The 20,098-nt window shown below is 44.8% G+C and overlaps 1 protein-coding gene across 1 annotated transcript in view; it reads left to right on the top strand.

The window, feature by feature from the left end:
- The window catches only part of LOC144609936 (uncharacterized), a 342,403-nt gene that overhangs the window by 164,215 nt on the left and 158,090 nt on the right, over window positions 1-20,098 (top strand). Inside the window, exon 3 of the mRNA XM_078428342.1 lies at window positions 17,925-17,996. Coding sequence (XP_078284468.1) covers window positions 17,925-17,996 — 72 coding nt within the window. The remainder of the gene's footprint in view (window positions 1-17,924; window positions 17,997-20,098) is intronic.

A 20,098-nucleotide genomic window follows, 5' to 3' on the forward strand; every position in this document is an offset into this window, starting at 1 on the left:
TACTCGACAGATCCATGTTGCCTGGAAAGCTGAAAATCTGGTGCCTGCAGTTTGGGTTACTACTTCGCCTTATGTGGCCACTAACCATGTATGACATCACTCTCACAAGAGTTGAGAAGATGGAAAGAACAATCAGCTCTTTTGTGAGAAAGTGGTTAGGTGTTCCTCGATGCCTGTACGGTCAGGAGGTACTTCAGCTACCTCTCTCTAGCCTCACAGAGGAGTTCAAGTGCACTAAAGTCAGACTAGAGATGACCCTGGCAGAATCGAGGGACACTGTCATCCGAGCTGCTGCCCCAACCCTGGCAACAGGAAGGAAGTGGACGGCTAAGAATGCGACACAGCAGGCAAAATCTGCTCTCCACCAAGGCGGCATGATTGGGCAAGTCCAACACGGACGAAGTGGCTTGGGGCTTGGTGAAAAGCGACCTTGCTGGAACAAGGCATCCTCACTGGAGCGCCGGAAGTTGGTCACGGCCGAAGTCCGCCGACAGGAGTCGTCGAGTAGGTGTGCCAAGGCTGTCGCAAGCTAAACAGGGCCAGTGGATGAGAGATGGGAGAGTGTGGAAAAGCGGAAGATCAGCTGGAAGGACATGTGGGAGATGGAGGCGAGCAGGATAAGTTTCCTCATTCGGGCAACCTATGATGTCCTTCCTAGCCCAAAAAATCTCAACCAATGGCTGGGCGAAGATCCATCATGCCCCCTGTGTTCAACACCAGCCATGCTTAAGCACATCCTCACTGGGTGTAAAGTAAGCCTCTCCCAAGGACGGTACACCTGGAGACATAATCAAGTGCTCAAATGCCTGGCAGCGACTCTGGAAAGCAGGAGAACAACCAACAATGCCCTGCCACCCAGAACAACCAACCCAGTTATGCCAATTGCCTTTGTTCGGGAGGGGGAACAAAAGCAACGGAAAATTCCACCAAGGACAAGGTTTGGACAGCTGGAGGCAGCCCGGGACTGGCAGATGCTGGTGGATGTGGACCAACGGCTTACAGTTCCACCAGAGATAGCCATCACCAACTTGAGGCCTGATCTTGTCCTCTGGTCCAACTCTCAGCGCATGGTGTATTTTGTGGAGCTCACAGTCCCTTGGGAGGATGCTGTGCAGGAAGCCTTTGAAAGAAAGAAACTGCGCTACACAGACCTTGCAGCGGAGGCAGAACAGCGGGGCTGGAGAGCAAAGTTCTGCCCGGTAGAAGTTGGATGTCGGGGATTTGTGGCAACATCTACCGTAAGACTGATGAAGGACCTGGGGATCAGTGGACAAGCCATACGTCAGGCTATCAAGGAAACATCACGGGCGGCAGAGCGGAGTAGCCAGTGGCTCTGGCTGAAGAGGAAAGACCCAATCTGGTCTCCCAAATAAGCCGGCTAGGCAGATGCCGAGGGGGGTGGATCTGGGACGCCAGAATGCACTGCTGAGCCTACTGGAGACGTCGTGGGTCCATTCAGCAAAACGTCGATGAAAGTAGGTGGCCACTTGATAACCCCAATGACGTGTCTGCCTAGCCTTTCTCAACATCGGAGGAGCATAGGTGAGTACATAAGCCTCCCATCACCACCGGGAGCAAGTTGGCATTTGGCACTTTGGATTTCTAACATCTTGTCCTGTGTATTTGGAAACATGTGTCTGCCCCAATTGTGTACTGCTGTAAATGTAACATTTAAAAAGCAAAATAATCCTGGAAATTGTTGAGTTTAGTTATTGTCATGTGTACCAAGGTTTTTTTGTTGCGTGTTAACCGGTCAGCGGAAAGAAAGGTCCCGACCTGAAACATTAACTATCCATGTTCTTCAGGAACGCTGCCGAACCCCATGAGTTACTCCAGCACTTTGTTTCTTTTATCTTTGTAAACCAGCATCACCAGTTCCTAGTTTCTAGCTTGGATAAGGCATGGAATGAGTTGGGCCGAATGGCCAGTTTCCGTGCTGTATCGTCTATGACTCTTGGTTTAGTTTGGAGATACAGTGTGGAAACAGGCCCTTCAGCCCACTGTGTCCATGCCGACCAGCGATCACACGTTCACACTAGTTCTATCCTACACACGAGGGCCAATTTACAGAAGCCAATTAACCTACAAACCTGCACGTCTTTGGAGTGTGGGAGGAAACCGGAGCACCCGGAGAAAACCCACGCGGTCACGGGGAGAACGTACAAATAATGTACAGGCAGCACCCGTAGTCAGGATCGAACCCGGGTCTTTGGCGCTGTGAGGCAGCAACTCTACCGCTGCGCCACCGTGCCGCCCCTCTCTACTGAGTACTTTAAAATGTGAGGGAAGGAACTGCAGATGCTGGTTTACAACAAAGATAGACACAAAATGCTGGAGTAACGCAGTGGCTCCGGAGAAAAGGGATTAGGTTAGGTTTTGGGTGGAGACCATTCTTCAGACTGGGAGTCAGAGGTCGGGAAACGAGAGGAATGAAAAGGTACAGAACAGGTCAGAACCGGCACCGATGACCAAAGTGGCTACAACGGTCCATTGCTGGCGGTGGAGGAGGAGCTGATCACGAAGGGATACTGAAGAGCATGACTTTAGGGCGGCACGGTGGCGCAGCGGTAGAGTTGCTGCCTAACAGTGCTTGCAGCGCCGGAGACCTGGGTTCGATCCCGACTACGGGCGCTGTCTGTACGGAGTTTGTACGTTCTCCCCGTGACCTACGTGGGTTTTCTCCGAGATCTTCGGTTTCCTCCCACACTCCAAAGACGTGCAGGTATGTAGGTTAGTTGGCTTGGTAAATGTAAAATTGTCCTTGGTGCATGTAGGATAGTGTTAATATGCGGGGATCGCTGGTCGGCGCGGTCCCGGTGGGCCGAAGGGCCTGTTTCCGCGCTGTATCTCTAAACTAAACTAAACTAAACTAAGTCTGAAGAAAGGTCTTGACCCGAAACATCACCTGTTCCATTTTCTCCAGAGATGCTGCCTGGCCCACTGAGTTATTCCAGCACTTTGTGTCTAACTTTGGGAAATGTGACCGCTGGTTGTAAATGAGCCAGCCAGAGGACACATCTCTACACCTACCCTTTCATGTCACGTGTGCGTTTCAAGCCTTTCAACAAGATCATCTCTCATTGTTCAAACCTCTGCTTAATCCCTCTCTACTCGACAAACCTGCCGTCTCAGGCTGCAGCCTGCCAGTGTTTTGGGCACTCACTCTGTTGCAAGTGTTCAGGGAGACTTGCTGCCCCATAGTCTCCCTGTACAGTTGCACCAAGCCACAACACAATAAGCCTGAAGATATCTTTACCCTTGGACTCAAATCCTCTTGCAATCATGTCCAACATAGTGTGTGCAGTGCTTTAGTTTAGTTTAGTTTAGTTTAGAGATACAGCGGGCAAAAAGGCCCTTCGACCCACCGAGTCCGTACCTACCAGCGATCCCCGCACATTAACACTACCCTACACTGTCGTCTGTACGGAGTTTGTACGTTCTCCCCATGACCTGCGTGGGTTTTCTCCGAGATCTTTGGTTTCCTCCCACACTCCAAAGACGTACAGGTATGTAGGTTAATTGACTGGGTAAATGTAAAAATTGTCCCTAGTGTGTGTAGGATAGTGTTAATGTGCGGGGATCGCTGGGCGGCGCGGACTCGGTGGGCCGAAGGGCCTGTTTCCGCGCTGTATCTCTAAATCTAAAAAAAATCTACACACACTAGGAACAATTTTGCACTTACACCAAGCCAATTAACTTACAAATCTGTACGTCTTTGGAGCGTGGGAGAAAACTGAAGATCTTGGAGCAAACCCACGCAGGTCACAGTGAGAACGTACAAACAGAACAAACTCCGTACGGACAGCACCCGTGGTCAGGGTCGAGCCCATGTCTCTGGCGCTGTGAGGCAGCTACTCGACCGTTGCACCACCGTTCGCACACAGCTTGGTTTTCTGGTAATCCATGGGAAGAATGATCCGTAAGGAAGCACAGTCAGCAATGGGACAGAAACAGGGTTGTACATGGGAAAGGATGTGGCAGCAATGGGAAATATGAAGCTGTTCACCCCCTTTGGCAGATTAGAGGAACAGGAACGGTGGCGCAGCGGTAGAGTTGCTGACTTACAGCGAATGCAGCGCCGGAGACTCAGGTTCCATCCTGACTATGGGCGCCGTCTGTACGGAGTTTGTACGTTCTCCTCGTGACCTGCGTGGGTTTTCTCCGAGATCTTCGGTTTCCTCCCACACTCCAAAGACGTACAGGTATGTAGGTTAATTGACTGGGTAAATGTAAGAAAAATTGTCCCTAGTGTGTGTAGGATAGTGTTAATTTGCGGGGATCGCTGGGCGGCACGGACTCGGTGGGCCGAAGGGCCTGTTTCTGCGCTGTATCTCTAAATCTAAAAAAAAATCTAAGAACAGGGTGGCACGATGGCACTGTCACTGACAATAGAAACAGTGAAACATAGAAAATAGGTGCAGGAGGAGGCCATTCGGCCCTTCGAGCCAGCACCGCCATTCATTGTGATCATGGCTGATCATCCACAATCAGTAACCCGTGCCTGCCTTCTCCCCATATCCCTTGATTCCACTAGTCCCTGGAGCTCTATCTAACTCTCTTTTAAATTCACCCAGTGAATTGGCCTCCACTGCCTTCTGTGGCAGAGAATTCCACAAATTCACAACTCACTGGGTGAGAAAGTTTTTTCTCACCTCAGTTTTAAATAGCCTCCCCTTTATTCTTAGACTGTGGCCCCTGGTTCTGGACTCCCTCGACGTTAGGAACATTTTTTCCTGCATCTATCTTGTCCGGTCCTTTTATAATTTTATAGGTTTCTATAAGATCCCCTCTCATCCTTCTAAACTCCTGTGAATACAAGCCCAGTCTTTCCAATCTTTCCTCATATGACAGTCCCTCCATCCCGGGGATTAACCTCGTGACCCTACGCTGCACTGCCTCAATAGCAAGGATGAACTTCCTCAAATTAGGAGACCAAAACTGCACACAATACTCCAGATGTGGTCTCACCAGGGCCCTATACAACTGCAGAAGGACCTCTTTACTCCTATACTCATATCCTCTCGTTATGAAGGCCAACATGCCATTAGCTTTCTTGACCGCCTGCTGTACCTGCACGCTTACTTTCAGTGACTGGTGTACAAGGACACCCAGGTCTCGTTGCACTTCCCTTTTACCTAACCTGACACCATTGAGATAATAATCTGCCTCCTTGTTTTTACCGCCAAATTGGATAACCCCACATTTATCTATATTATATTGCATCTGCCACGCATCTGCCCATTCACTTAACCTGTCCAGGTCACCCTGCAACCTCCTAACATCCTCTTCGCAGTTCACACTGCCACCCAGCTTTGTGTCAATAAAACATTCTTGACTATTGAGATCCGACTACTGTTTCTAGGGTTAGTGAGGATAGACACAAAGTGCTGGAGGAACTCAGCGGGACAGGCAGCATCTCTGGGGTGAAGGAATGGGTGACGTTTCGGGTCGAGACTGAAGAAGGGTCTCGACCCGAAACGTCACCCACTCCTTCTCTCCAGAGATGCTGCCTGTCCCGCTGAGTTACTCCAGCTTTTCGTGTCTGTCCAAGAACAATGCTGTCAGTTACCTGAAACAGGAAAAACAGACCTCTGATGTGAAAGCAGCTTTAGCATTTACAGAGGCACCAGCACTTCCAGTTTGTATTGTGCTGTTGTACAATTGTTTGTTGCTCAGTGGTGGAGAGTGTTGTTGAATTATTCAGTGCTGTCAGGCATGTGCTGTCAGTTGCTGTGGTGATGTTGTTCCAGAACATTTTTTTTCCCCCAACTATAAACTAACCGGTGAAGCTTCAGAACCTGGAGCAAGTCAGCGATCGGTGTGGGGCTCATCAGAGCAAAGTCATCCGGCAGTTTCTGTAAGCAGAGGGCGGTCTGTGGTCACGTCTGTGGCAAGAATCATCCTCCAGGTAAAACCTTGCTCTTTCTCATGGAAGACTAGAATGCGGGAAAAACGTTCCCAATGTTGGGGGAGTCCAGAACCAGGGGCCACACAGTCTAAGAATAAAGGGGAGGCCGTTTAAAACTGAGGTGAGAAGAAACGTTTTCAACCAGAGAGTTGTGAATTTGTGGAATTCTCTGCCACAGAAGGCAAATTCACTGGATGAATTTAAAAGAGAGTTAGATAGAGCTCGAGGGGCTAGCGGAATCAAGGGATATGGGGAGAAGGCAGGCACGGGTTACTGATTGAGAATGATCAGCCATGATCACAATGAATGGTGGTTCTGGCTCGAAGGGCCAAATGGCCTCCTCCTGCATCTATGTTTCTATGTTTCTATGTTTCTAAGACATTGCCCAGCGTTTCAGTCGTGCAGTTGGTAGCATGGTGTCAGGACTGTCGAGAGTATTTATGGAGTCATAGAGTGATACAGCGTGGAATCAGGCCCTTCAGCCCAACTTGCTCATACCTGCCAACATGTCCCAGCTACACTAGTTCCACCTACCTGCGTTTGGCCCATATCTCCCTAAACCTACCCTATCCATGTACCTGTCCAAATGTTTCTTAAACGTTGCGTTACTACCTGCCTCAACTACCTCCTCTGGCAGGTCGTTCCATGCACCCACCACCCTTTGTGTCGAAAAAGTCCCCTTCAGGTTCCTATTAAACCTTTCCCCCCTCATCTTAAACCAATGTCCTCTGCTTCTCGATTCCCCTATTCTGAGCAAGAGACAGTGCATTTACCCGATCTATTCCTCTCATAACTTTGTACACCTATATAAGGACACCTCCGCTCAGTCCGTCTTGGCCTACGTGATCTCCCGGTTGCCAAACACATTAACTCCCCTTCCCATTCCCACACTGACCTTTCTGTGCTGGGCCTTCTCCACTGTCAGAGTGAGGCCACACGCAAAGTGGAGGAACAGCACCTCATATCTTTCTTGGGCAGCTTACAACCCTTGAGTATGATTTTGAATTTCTCTAACTCCAAGTAACCCTTGCATCCTATCTCCCTCCGTCCCTCCCCCGGCAGCATCGTGCTAGTTTCACTGTCATCCGGTTGAGTTTCACTGTCTGTATAACATGTTCACACCCAGCCCACAGCCAACAATGCACCATTGTGGGCTCCATATTTTCCTAATCATCGTTACTTTTTGCATATCTTTCATTAGTTTGTTCTATATGTCTCTTTCTCATCATCTATATCTCTCTGTTCCCTTTCCCCTGACTCTCAGCCTGAAAAAGGGTCTCGACCCAAAACGTCACCTATTCCTTTTATCCAGAGACGCTGCCTGACTCGCTGAGTTACTCCAGCTTTTTGTATCTATCTTCGGTTTAAACCAGCATCTGCAGTTCCATCCTATACAGGCAGGGTTGCCAACTGTCCCGTATTAGCCGAGACATCCCGTATATTGGGCTAAATTGGTTTGTCCCGTATGGGACCGCCCTTGTCCCGTATTAGGCCCGGACACTGTAGGCCCAGACGGTGTAGGCCCGGACACTGTAGGCCCAGATGGTGTGGGCCCAGACACTGTAGGCCCATACGCCTAACGGAGGTTGCGTAACAACCCGCCTCCCGGCCCGGCCGGCCACCATTGGTGGAGCGGGAGTACGTGGCCGCTGGCTGGGTGAGGTCATGTGGGGCGCGGGGCGGTGACGTCACCTTGTCCCTTATTTGGGAGTGAGATAGTTGGCACCCCTATAGACAAGTAATAGGCTGATAAAGGTGAAGGGGTAAATTTTGTGTTTATTTCTGGTGTTCCCATATTTTTGCAAGAGTTCTTTATTGTTTTGAGCACTGGAGAATTATTTTTGTCTGCAACCTTTTGTAGATTAATTTACAAACACAAATACATTGTCGGTTAATATCCAAATGCATTTTAGTCAGGTGTCTCTTTTTAATTCATTCATGGAATGACCATTATAGATTCATTATCAACTGTCTGGTACAGTGTTGCAGCTGGTAGAGTTGCTGCATCACAACGCCAGAGACCCGGGTTCGACCCTGACTATGGGTGCTGTCTGTGTGGATTTTGCACGTTCTCCCTGGTTCTCCGTGGGTTTTCTCCGGGTGCTCCGGTTTCCTCCCACATCTCAAAGACGTGCAGGTTTATAGGTTAATTGGCCCTCTGTAAATTGCATCTAGTGTGTTGTGGTAGTGGATGGGAGAGTGGGATAACATAGAACTAGTGCGGACGGGTGATCGATGGACAGCATGAACCAGGTGGGCCGAAGGGCCCGTTTCCATGCTGTATCTCAAAACTAAACTGAACTAAACTAAACTAAACTAAATTACTTCATCTCTCCACATCACCATCTATATCTCCTGTTTCCATTATCCCTAACCACCGGTCACGGAGTTGCTGCCTTACAGCGAATGCAGCGCCGGAGACCCGGGTTCAATCCCGACTACGGGTGCTGTCTGTACGGAGTTTGTACGTTCTCCCCGTGACCTGCGTGGGTTTTCTCCGAGTTCTTCGGTTTCCTCCCACACTCCAAAGACGTACAGGTATGTAGGTTAATTGGCTTGGTAAATGTAAAAATCGTCCTTAGTGGGTGTAGGATAGTGTTAGTGTGCGGGGATCGCTGGTCGGCACGGACCCGGTGGGCCGAAGGGCCTGTTTCCGCACTGTATCTCTAAACTGAACCAGTCTGAAGAAGGGTCTCGACCCGAAACATCACCCATTCCTTCTCTCCAGAGATACTGCCTGTGAATAAATACCTTTGTACCAGCATCTGCAGTTATTTACTTATACTGCCTGTCCCGATGAGTTACTCCAGCTTTTTGTGTCTATCCTAAGCTAACTATAACCATCACTTTTCAAACCATGGATGTTGTAAATCTCACTAGCAATTAATTTTATATAATGCAGCACCATTGACATAATTTGGGGGAGTTTTATTGTGGATAAACTATGCTAGTCGAACAAAACTCCTGGCCAAGCATCAGCTTTACAATTCCCCAACAAGTCTGAGACACCAGTTTTCTGCAATAAATTACTTTCCTTCAGATTAAGCTGATTTTCAATGGCACTGAACAGTTTTCTCTGGAGCTGGGCCAAGGAATTTCTAGGCTTCTGGCTCTCTGTTGCCTTCTGAATAAATAACAGTTTCCTGTGATTAAAGATTAGATAAACCTTCAAAATGGGGATGCGGAGGAATTTCTTCAGCCAGAAAGTGGTGAAAATGTGGAATTCATTGCCACAGATGGTTGTGGAGGCCAGGTCATTGGGTGTTTTTTAAAGGGTTCCTGATTAGTAAGGGAGTCAAAGCTTATGAGGAGAAGGCAGGAGAATGAGGTTGAGAGGGGAAGATGGATCAGCCATGATCGAATGGCGGAATAGACTCAATGGGCTGAATGTCTAATTCAGCTCCTATGTCTTATGGGCTTATGAACTCACTAGAAATACCATTCGCTGGCGATTGGCTTCATCCCTCATCCTACTGACTACTTGAAGTAGATCACATCCCATTTTGATGTTACATTAGATTCTGGGACTAGTTTTGGACTTCAGCACCAGGGCTTCTATCCCATAAAGTCATAAGGAATAGAAGCAGAATTAGGCCATTCGGCCCATCAAGTCTACTCCGCCATTCAATCATGGCTGATCTATCTCTGCCTCCTAACCCCATTCTCCTGCTCCCCCTGACACCCGTACTAATCAAGAATCTATCTATCTCTGCCTTAAAAATATCCACCATTAGAACATCACCCATGCATGCCTGCCCTTGCTGATGTGGAGCCAAAGATTCTGAAGAGCTCTCGACAACGTTTCTGTGGCAATGAACGAGAAACAGTCAATGCTTTGTCAGAATAGACATTGATCAAACATGCTCTTTTTGAAAGACGGAGAAACCTCAAGGATCTCAATTTCTATGGTTTTATGTTTTTTTCATTCACTTTCACCAAACACTTAACAACACCCGTTCAGCACAGTCTCTTAGGGCGGCTCAGTGGCTCAGCGGGTAGAGCTGCTGACTCACAGCGCCAGGGACCTGAGTTCGATCCTGATCTCGGGTGCAGTCCCTGTGTGGAGTTTGCACGTTCTCCCTGTGATGGTTTCCTCCCACATCCCAAATAAATGTGGTTTCGTAGGTTAATTGGTCTCTGTAAATTGCTCCTAGTGTGTAGGGAGTGTTTAGAATTAGTGTGTGATGGTCAGCGTGGGCTCATGGGCAGAAGGGCCTGTTTCCACGCTGTATCTCTTAAGTTAAACTAAACTAAACTAAACAAAATCAGCTAATATTAATTGACATTATATTGAAATTACTGCTGAAATTACATTGAAATGACTGTGCAAATTGTATCGAAATTACCCTGAAATTATGTTGAAATTATATTGAAATTACTGCTGAAGTTATTACTGAAATTATATTGAAATTACATTGAAATCGCTGCTGAAATTATACAGAAATTACTGCAGATACTTCTTGGAAATTGCATTGAAATTACTGCTGAAATTACACTGAAATTTCTGCGAAAATTGCATTGGAATTATTGCAGATATTTCATTGAAATTACATTGAAATTACATTAAAATGACAACTGACATTCAACATTTCCCTTTAAGTTGAGTGAGCACAAATGAGAAAGCTTGGATTAGTTTGAGTTGGTGTGTGGGATGCCTCAAATTACTCCAGAAATGATGTTGAAATTACTGCTGAAATTAGATTAAAATTAGATTGAAATCGCTGCTGAAATTAGATTGAAATTACGGCTGATTATATTGATTATATTGAAATTACATTGAAATTAAATCAGAAATTATATTGGAATTATTTTGAATAAAAATTGAAATTACAGCTGAAATTACATTGAAATTACATTGATGGTACTGCTGAAATCATGCTGAAATTACTGCTGATATTTATTACATTGAAATTACATTGAAATTACTACTGATATTACATTGAAATCACATTGAAATTACTGCAGATATTACATTGAAATTACATTGAAATTACTGCTGATATTACATTGAAATCACATTGAAATTACTGCTGATATTACATTGAAATTACATTGAAATTACTGCTGATATTACATTGAAATCACATTGAAATCACATTGAAATTACTGCTGATATTACATTGAAATCACATTGAAATTACTATTGATATTACATTGAAATTACATTGAAATCACATTGAAATTACAACTGATATTACATTGAAATCACATTGAAATTACTGCTGATATTACATTGAAATTACTGCTTATATTACATTGAAATAACATTATTACTGCTTATATTACATTGAAATCACATTGAAATTACTGCTGATATTACATTGAAATCACATTGAAATTACTGCTGAAATTAGATTGAGATTACGGCTGATTATATTGATTATATTGAAATTACATTGAAATTAAATCAGAAATTATATTGGAATTATTTTGAATTAAAATTGAACTTACAGCTGAAATTACATTGAAATTACATTGATGGTACTGCTGAAATCATGCTGAAATTACTGCTGATATTTATTACATTGAAATTACATTGAAATTACTACTGATATTACATTGAAATCACATTGAAATTACTGCAGATATTACATTGAAATCACATTGAAATTACTGCTGATATTACATTGAAATCACATTGAAATTACTGCTGATATTACATTGAAATCACATTGAAATTACTGCTGATATTACATTGAAATCACATTGAAATTACTGCTGATATTACATTGAAATCACATTGAAATTACTATTGATATTACATTGAAATTACATTGAAATCACATTGAAATTACAACTGATATTACATTGAAATCACATTGAAATTACTGCTGATATTACATTGAAATTACTGCTTATATTACATTGAAATAACATTATTACTGCTTATATTACATTGAAATCACATTGAAATTACTGCTGATATTACATTGAAATCACATTGAAATTACTGCTGAAATTAGATTGAAATTACGGCTGATTATATTGATTATATTGAAATTACATTGAAATTAAATCAGAAATTATATTGGAATTATTTTGAATTAAAATTGAACTTACAGCTGAAATTACATTGAAATTACATTGATGGTACTGCTGAAATCATGCTGAAATTACTGCTGATATTTATTACATTGAAATTACATTGAAATTACTACTGATATTACATTGAAATCACATTGAAATTACTGCAGATATTACATTGAAATCACATTGAAATTACTGCTGATATTACATTGAAATCACATTGAAATTACTGCTGATATTACATTGAAATCACATTGAAATTACTGCTGATATTACATTGAAATCACATTGAAATCACATTGAAATTACAACTGATATTACATTGAAATCACATTGAAATTACTGCTGATATTACATTGAAATTACTGCTGATATTACATTGAAATAACATTATTACTGCTTATATTACATTGAAATCACATTGAAATTACTGCTGATATTACATTGAAATCACATTGAAATTACTGCTGATATTACATTGAAATCACATTGAAATTACTGCTGATATTACATTAAAATCACATTGAAATTACTGCTGATATTACATTAAAATCACATTGAAATTACTGCTGATATTACATTAAAATCACATTGAAATTACTGCTGATATTACATTAAAATCACATTGAAATTACTGCTGATATTACATTGACAGTACTGCTGATATTACATTAAAATCACATTGAAATTACTGCTGATATTACATTGAAATTACCTTGAAATTACATTGAAATCACATTGAAATTACTGCTGATATTACATTGAAATTACATTGAAATTACTGCTGATATTACATTGAAATTACTGCTGATATTACATTGAAATTACATTGAAATTACATTGAAATTATTGCTAATGTTACATTGAAATCACATTGAAATTACTGCTGATATTTTGAGATTACATTGCAATAACCATTGATAGTACTGCTGAGATTACATTGAAATTACTTTGAAATTACATTGAAATTACGTTTAATGCAGACGTGACACTGAAGGTCTGTTTAATATGCATATAATTGCATTAACCACCCGTAATCTCTATAAGGCGCTGCTCAGGCCACATTTGGAGTATTGTGAGCAAATATGGGCCCCATATCCGAGGAAGGATGTGCTGGCTCTGGAGAGGGTCCAGAGGAGGTTTACATGAATGATCGCAGGAATGTGTGGGTTAGCTCATGATGAGCGTTTGACGGCACTGGGCCTGTACTCGCTGGGGTTTAGAAGGTTGAGTGGGGACCTCATTGAAATGTACAAAATAATGAAAGGCCTGGATAGAGTGGATGTGGAGAGGATGTTTCCACTGGTGGGAGAGTCTAGCACCAGAGGGCATCACCTCAGAATTAAAGGTCGCTCTTTTAGAAAGTTGGTGAGGAGGAACTTCTTTAGTCAGAGGGCGGTGAATCCGTGGAACGTTGTCACAGAGGGCTGTGGAGGCCAAGTCAGTGGATATTTTTAAGGCAGAGATAGACACATTCTTGATTAGAACGGGTGTCAAGGGTTATGGGGAGAATGCAGGAAAATGGGATTAGGAGGCAGAGATCAGCCATGATTGAATGGCGGAGTGGACTCGATGGGCCGAACGGCCTAATTCTACTCCTATTACTTGTGAACTTGTGAACTTGTATCTCAGGTGGAGCAGGCACAGGGTACCTGGCGTGCTGATCCACACCTTGCTCTTTGACTGTCTGTTGCCATTGTGAATGGATCACCAGTAGACTGAAGTAGAGTGCCGACCCGAAATATGACCTATCTCTGTTCTCCAGAGATGCTGCCCGACCCGTTGGGTTACTCCAGCACTTTGCATCTTAATTATAAACCATCATCTGCAGTGCCTTGTTACTATGGCCCGACATTTTCCCTGGTTAGTCTTTTGTCCTTAAACTACTTGCAGCATCCTTCACATTTACCTCAGTCCTGTCCACCAGAGATTTTTGGTGATCCCCGCTGGCCTTTCAAAGCAGACTGGCACCTCAAAAAGGTTAGAAAATAGATTTTCAAATGTTTAGAACTTTATTTTATACTTTTTAATTATTAGTTTATTAAATTGGTAACAAAACAAAAAGTGATGGAAAAAATTATTAATAAATGTATCTTAATTTTTTATTGATTACCATTTTGTCTTCAAAAAAGGCATGCTCCTAATAGGCACTAGTTCGAAGACACAAAGACACAGAAGGCTGTGGAGGCCAAGTCAGTGGATATTTTTAAGGCAGAGATAGACACATTCTTGATTGGTACAGGTGTCAGGGGTTATGGGGAGAAGGCAGGAGAATGGGGTTAGGAGGGAGAGACAGATTAGCCATGATTGAATGGCGGAGTAGACTTGATGGGCCGAATGGCCTGATTCTACTCCTATCCCTTATGACCTTATGAAAAAGTGGAAAACCACCATTGGTGGTTCCTTGTGTCTTCCAGTTCTCGATACCTGCCTTTAGTTTAAAATGGACACAAAAAGCTGGAATAACTCAACGGGACAGGCAGTATCTCCCTGAGAGAAGGAATGGATGATGTTTCGGGTCGAGACCCTTCTTCAGAATGAAAGTCACGGGAAAGGGAAACAAGAGATATAGACGATGATGTAGTGAGATATAGAACAATGAATGAAAGATATGCAAAAATGAAAGATCAGTCTGAAGAAGGGTCTCGACCTGAAACGTCACCAGAGATGCTGCCTGGGGCGCTGAGTTGCTCCAGCATTTTGTGTCCACCTGCAAAAAAGTTATGATGATAAAGGAAACAGGCCATTGTTAGCTGTTTGTTGGGTGAGAATGAGAAGCTGGTGCAACTTTGATGGGGGAGGGATGGAGAGAGAGGGAATGCCAGGGTTAGTTGAAGTTAGAGAAATCAATATTCATACCACTGGGCTGTAAGCTGCCCAAGCGAAATATGAAATCTGTTCCTCCAATTTGCGTTTAATCCGACAATGGAAGAGGCCTAGAAACATAGAAACATAGAAAGTAGGTGCAGGAGTAGGCCCTTTTCGGCCCTTCGAGCCAGCACCACCATTCATATGATCATGGCTGATCATCCAGAATCAATACTCTGTTCCTGTTTTTTCCCCATATCCCTTAATTCCGTTAGCCCTCAGAGCTATATCTAACTCTCTCTTGAATACATACTAAGACAGAAAGGTCAGTGTGGGAATGGAAAGGGGAATTAATGTGTTTAGAAACTGGGAGATCAGGTAGGTTCAGGCAGACTGAGCGAAGGTGACTTTAGTTTGCCTTACTTGAGATATCCAGTATGGAAACAGGCCCTTCAGCCCACCGAGTTCATGCCGACCAACAATCGCCCGTTCACACTAGTTCTGTTATCTCCTTTTCTCATCCACTCCCTACATGGCATGGGGTAATTTTTTATAGAGTCCAATTAATCTACAAACCCGCATGACTTTGGGATGTGGGAGGAAACTGGAGCATAAACGGATACCTCCAGATTCAGGGATACTTTCTACCCATCAGTTATCAGGCAACTGAACCGTCCTCTCACCAACTAGAGTGTGGTCCTGATCTCCCATCTAGCTCATTGGAGACCTTTGATCTATCTTTAATCGGCCTTATCTTGCATTATATTATATATCCTTCATCCTGTATCTGTATAATGTAAACGGCTTGATTCCAAACATGTGTACTCTTCTCGTTGGCTGGATAGCACACGACAAAAGCTTATCAATTCAAATTTCAATTTAAAATACTCTATTGGCATGATAAGATACATCATTATATAGCCAAAGTATCGAACATAACATACATATTTAAAATGCATGAATATAAAAACAAGTATGCAATGCATGGGTCGATATGCCCCTGTACATATATATATATATATATATATATATATATATATATTCACGCAATACATTTATAGCCTTTTATTGATTGCTATTCGTTCTTGCAGTTGTAAACAGCACAGCAAGGTAGCACGTTTAGCAGGTCGATATTAATTTCCTTAGTGTCAGTTTATGTATGAGTGTATGTGTACATGTTGGTCATTCACTGCCTCTCAGGTTGTGGCATGCTGTTACATATTGTGCGCCAAGATGTGCCGTATTTCCTTCTCCAAGGATTATTCTTAGTTTTGATATTTCGTCTCGTTCTTTAAAATCTGGGGTTGCCAGACTGAGTTTTTCAAAATATATTTTTCTTTATTTATCGAATGTTTTTACATTTTAAGAGGAAATGCACCTCTGTTTCAACCTCATCTGTCAAGCAGTGACCGCATATTCTATTTTCTCTTGGTTGCCAAGATCTATTCTGTCTTCCTTTTTCAACTGCCAAATGATGGTCACTTAACCTGTACTTGGTGAGGGTCTGTCTCTGCTTTCTGTCTCTAACAGTTGAGAGATTGTCTGCCAATTTATAATCTCCTTTTAGGGCACGGTAGCACTCTAGTCTGCTTTGGCTTTTAGTTACTTTATCCCAATGTTCCAAATAGATTTCTTTGCATTGTTTAATAATTTGGTTCACTCTAACTGGTGATTACGTCAGTACATGTGACAATGATAGACTAAACTGAATAACCACAGGGAGAACATGCAAATCCCACGTAGGCAGCAACCAAGGTCAGGGTCAAGCCCAGGTCTCTGGCGCTGTGAGGCAGCAGCAACATCAGGTGCACCACTGTTTAGTTTAGTTTAGTTTAGTTTAGTTTAGAGATACAGCGCGGAAACAGGCCCTTCGGCCCACCGAGTCCACACAGACCAGCGATCCCTGCACATTAACACTATCCTACACACACTCGGGACAATTCACACTTATACCAAGCCAGTTAACCTCCAAACCTGTACGTCTTTGGAGTGTGGGAGGAAATTGAAGATCTCGGAGAAAACCGACACAGGTCACGGGGAGAACGTGCAAATTCCGTACAGACAGCACCCGTAGTCAGCATCGAACCCGGGTCTCCGGTGCTGCATTCGCTGTAAGGCAGCAACTCTACCGCTGCGCCACCGTGCCGCCCACTGTCGCATCCTCAGTATCCCTTGACATCCCCCATTCCCTGCATTTATCACCCCTCTTCTTCTTGCGTTTGAGGCAGCAGAAGTTATGAAGCTGCCTCTGCTTCTGCTGTCTCTGTTTGTTGTCGTTCACCTGACTGATGTCAGTTGACAGGGCTCACCACGGGGAGGTCGACAACGTGAGCCCCTCTATTACCCCGAGCATTTATTCTCACAAGAAACCATCAAGGGTACTGATCTCTCCACCACACAAAAAGGATCTACAGGAGTCGCTGTCTCAAACAGGCAGCCCCCATCATCAGAGACCCACGTCACCCTGGCCACACTCTTATTTCACCCCTGCCATCGGGAATAAGGTACAGGAGCCTGAAAACTGTAACGTCCAGGTTCAGGAACCGCTTCATCCCTACAGCCATCAGGTTATTAAACACCACAGCCTCCAAATTGGCTCTGAACTCAATAGACTTGGGGGCATTGGTTTTGTCTTTGGCACTATATTTTGTTTGTATGTTTTTATGTGTATATAAGTACGTGTACATGTGTCTAGGACCAGAGGCCACAGCCTCAGAATGAAAGGACGCACCTTTAGAAAGGAGAGGAGAAGGAAACTCCTTCATCAGAGGGTGGTGGATCTGTGGAATTCATTGCCACAGACGGCTGTGGAGGCCAAGTGCATGGATATTGATCGATTGTTGATTAGTACGGGTGTCAGAGGTTATGGGGAGAAGGCAGGAGAATGGGGTTGAGAGGGAGAGATAGATCAGCCATGATTGAACGGCGGAATAGACTTGATGGGCCGAATGGCCTAGTTCTACTCCTCGATTATCATCTATTTTTACATATCTGTTGTGCTGCCTGTAAACATTTCATTGTGTCTGTCTGGGACATATGGCCATTGAATCTTGACTCTTGTATGCTGGTGGAAGTCAGATTTTCATTGTACCTGTAGTTTACGGTACGTGCATTTGACTATAAACTCGACTGGACTCGACTTTAGGGTCACGAACTAAATCCAATCCTTTATTTGCCACAGGATCTACTGTTCGCCTCTGAACAATGAGAGAAGGACTTGCAACTCATTGAAGCACAGCTTGACTGACAAAAGGTACGGAATTTATTTTCACATTTTTAACAAAATCGCTGGTATAATTGGACAACGAATGCAAAATACTAATGGATTATGCTTATGAACGTGATTGAATTTGATGTGGAGAGAGACTGATCCATAGTACTGCCATGCTATTACCCAACTGAGGAGGACAATCAGGTATTTTATAGACAATAGACAATAGGTGCAGGAGGAGGCCATTCGGCCCTTCGAGCCAGCACCGCCATTCAATGTGATCATGGCTGATCACATTACGCTTTTACAACCTACTATTTCTTTTGCAACAAGAAATGAACTGCCGGAGGGAAGAGGCACAGCAGACCAAATGTAGAAACAAAGAACTACAAATGCCGGTTTAGTTTAGTTTAATTTAGTTTAGAGATACATCGCGGACCCTCCGAGCCTGCACAGACCAGCGATCCCCGCACATTAACACTATCCTACACACACTCGGGTCAATTTTTACATTTACCAAGCCAATTAAACTACAAACCTGCACGTCTTTGGAGAGCAGGAGGAGACCGTAGTTCTCGGAGAAAACTCACGCAGGTCACGGGGAGAATGTGCAAACTCCGTACAGACGGCGCCCGTAGTCAGGATGGAACCCGGGTCTCTGGCGCTGTAAGCGCTGTAAGGCAGCAACTCTGCCGCTGCGCCACCGTGACCGCACAATGATAGACCAAAATACTGGAGCAACTCAGCGGGTCAGGCAGCATCTCCGGAGAAAATGGAGAGGTGACGTTCCGGGTCGGGACTCTTCTCCAGAAAAGGAACTGCAGATGCTGGTTTATGAAAAAAGACATAAAGTGCTGAGAGGGTCTCGGCCTGAAAAGTCACCTATCCATGTTCGCTATGCTGTCAGACCCCGCTGAGTTACTCCAGCACTTTGTGTCTTTTTTCTCTTGCTCGAGGCACTTGAAGGGTCAGGCAGAGGCAGAGGGATAGTCGTGGTTTAAGGATGAGATGACACATCGGGACTGGTTCGATGGTTCTTTATTGTCACATGTGGTGAGGTACAGTGAGGTTCTTATTTTGCGTACGGTTCAATAAATTATCACTGTACATGAGCATAATCCCTGATTAAGTACAAAGTGTATAGAAATAGTCCACCAAGACCGTATACAAGCGCTTGCCAGGTTTTGGTGCCATTTTCAAAGTCCAAGTTGCTTTAGATGCATCTGGCCATCAGGGCCTGTTGTCCTGGCGGCGTTGCAGCGTCGGCCTGGCCAAGTGAAGCTGTAGACATCCTCCATCGCTCCGTGCCACTGCAGACCGCGTCCTGTCCACACACTGGGTCTCCTGGAACGGGTCCCGATTAGGGTTGCCAACTTTCTCACTCCCAAATACGGGACAAAAGGTGACATCACCGCCCGCGCCCCACGTAACCTCACCCAGCCAGCGGCCACGTGCTCCCGCTCCAGCCCGGGCTGCGAGACGGGTTGCTACGCAACCTCCCTTATGCGAACACACTCGGCTCCACTCCCTGAATACACTCCATTAGCCTACACTGCCGGGGCCTACAGTGGCCCCCGGGCCTATAGCGGTGTCCGGACCTACAGTGTCTGGGTGTACAGCGCACCCTGGGCCTACAGAGGTGTCTGGGCCTACAGTGTCCAGGCCTACAGCACACCCTGGGGCTACAGAGGTGTCCGGGCCTACAGTGTCCAGGCCTACAGCGCACCCTGGGCCTACAGAGGTGTCCAGGCCTACAGTGTCCAGGCCTACAGCGCACCCTGGTCCTACAGAGGTGTCTGGGCCTACAGTGTACGGGTCTACAGTGTTTGGGCCTGCAGCGCCCCCCCCCCGGGTCTAATATGGGACAAGGGCGGTCCCGTACGGGACAAACAAATTTAGCCCAATATACGGGATGTCCCGGCTAATACGGGACAGTTGGCAACCCTAGTCCCGATCCAGGCGAGCCCCAGGCTACTGCAGGGCCTCCAGCCATCGGCTCCGTCTGGATCCTCGTATCGGCCAGTGAACCGTCGACCCTCTCATCGGCCCTTTGTTCTTGCCTTCGTTGCCGTCGCCGGCTTCCACCACACTCCTTCCCGCTTCTCCGGTCCTCGGGGGGTGATCAGGGGCTGGGCTCGGCGGCT

The sequence above is a fragment of the Rhinoraja longicauda genome, chromosome 35, assembly GCF_053455715.1.
Source record: "Rhinoraja longicauda isolate Sanriku21f chromosome 35, sRhiLon1.1, whole genome shotgun sequence".
Classification (NCBI taxonomy): Eukaryota; Metazoa; Chordata; class Chondrichthyes; order Rajiformes; family Arhynchobatidae; genus Rhinoraja; species Rhinoraja longicauda.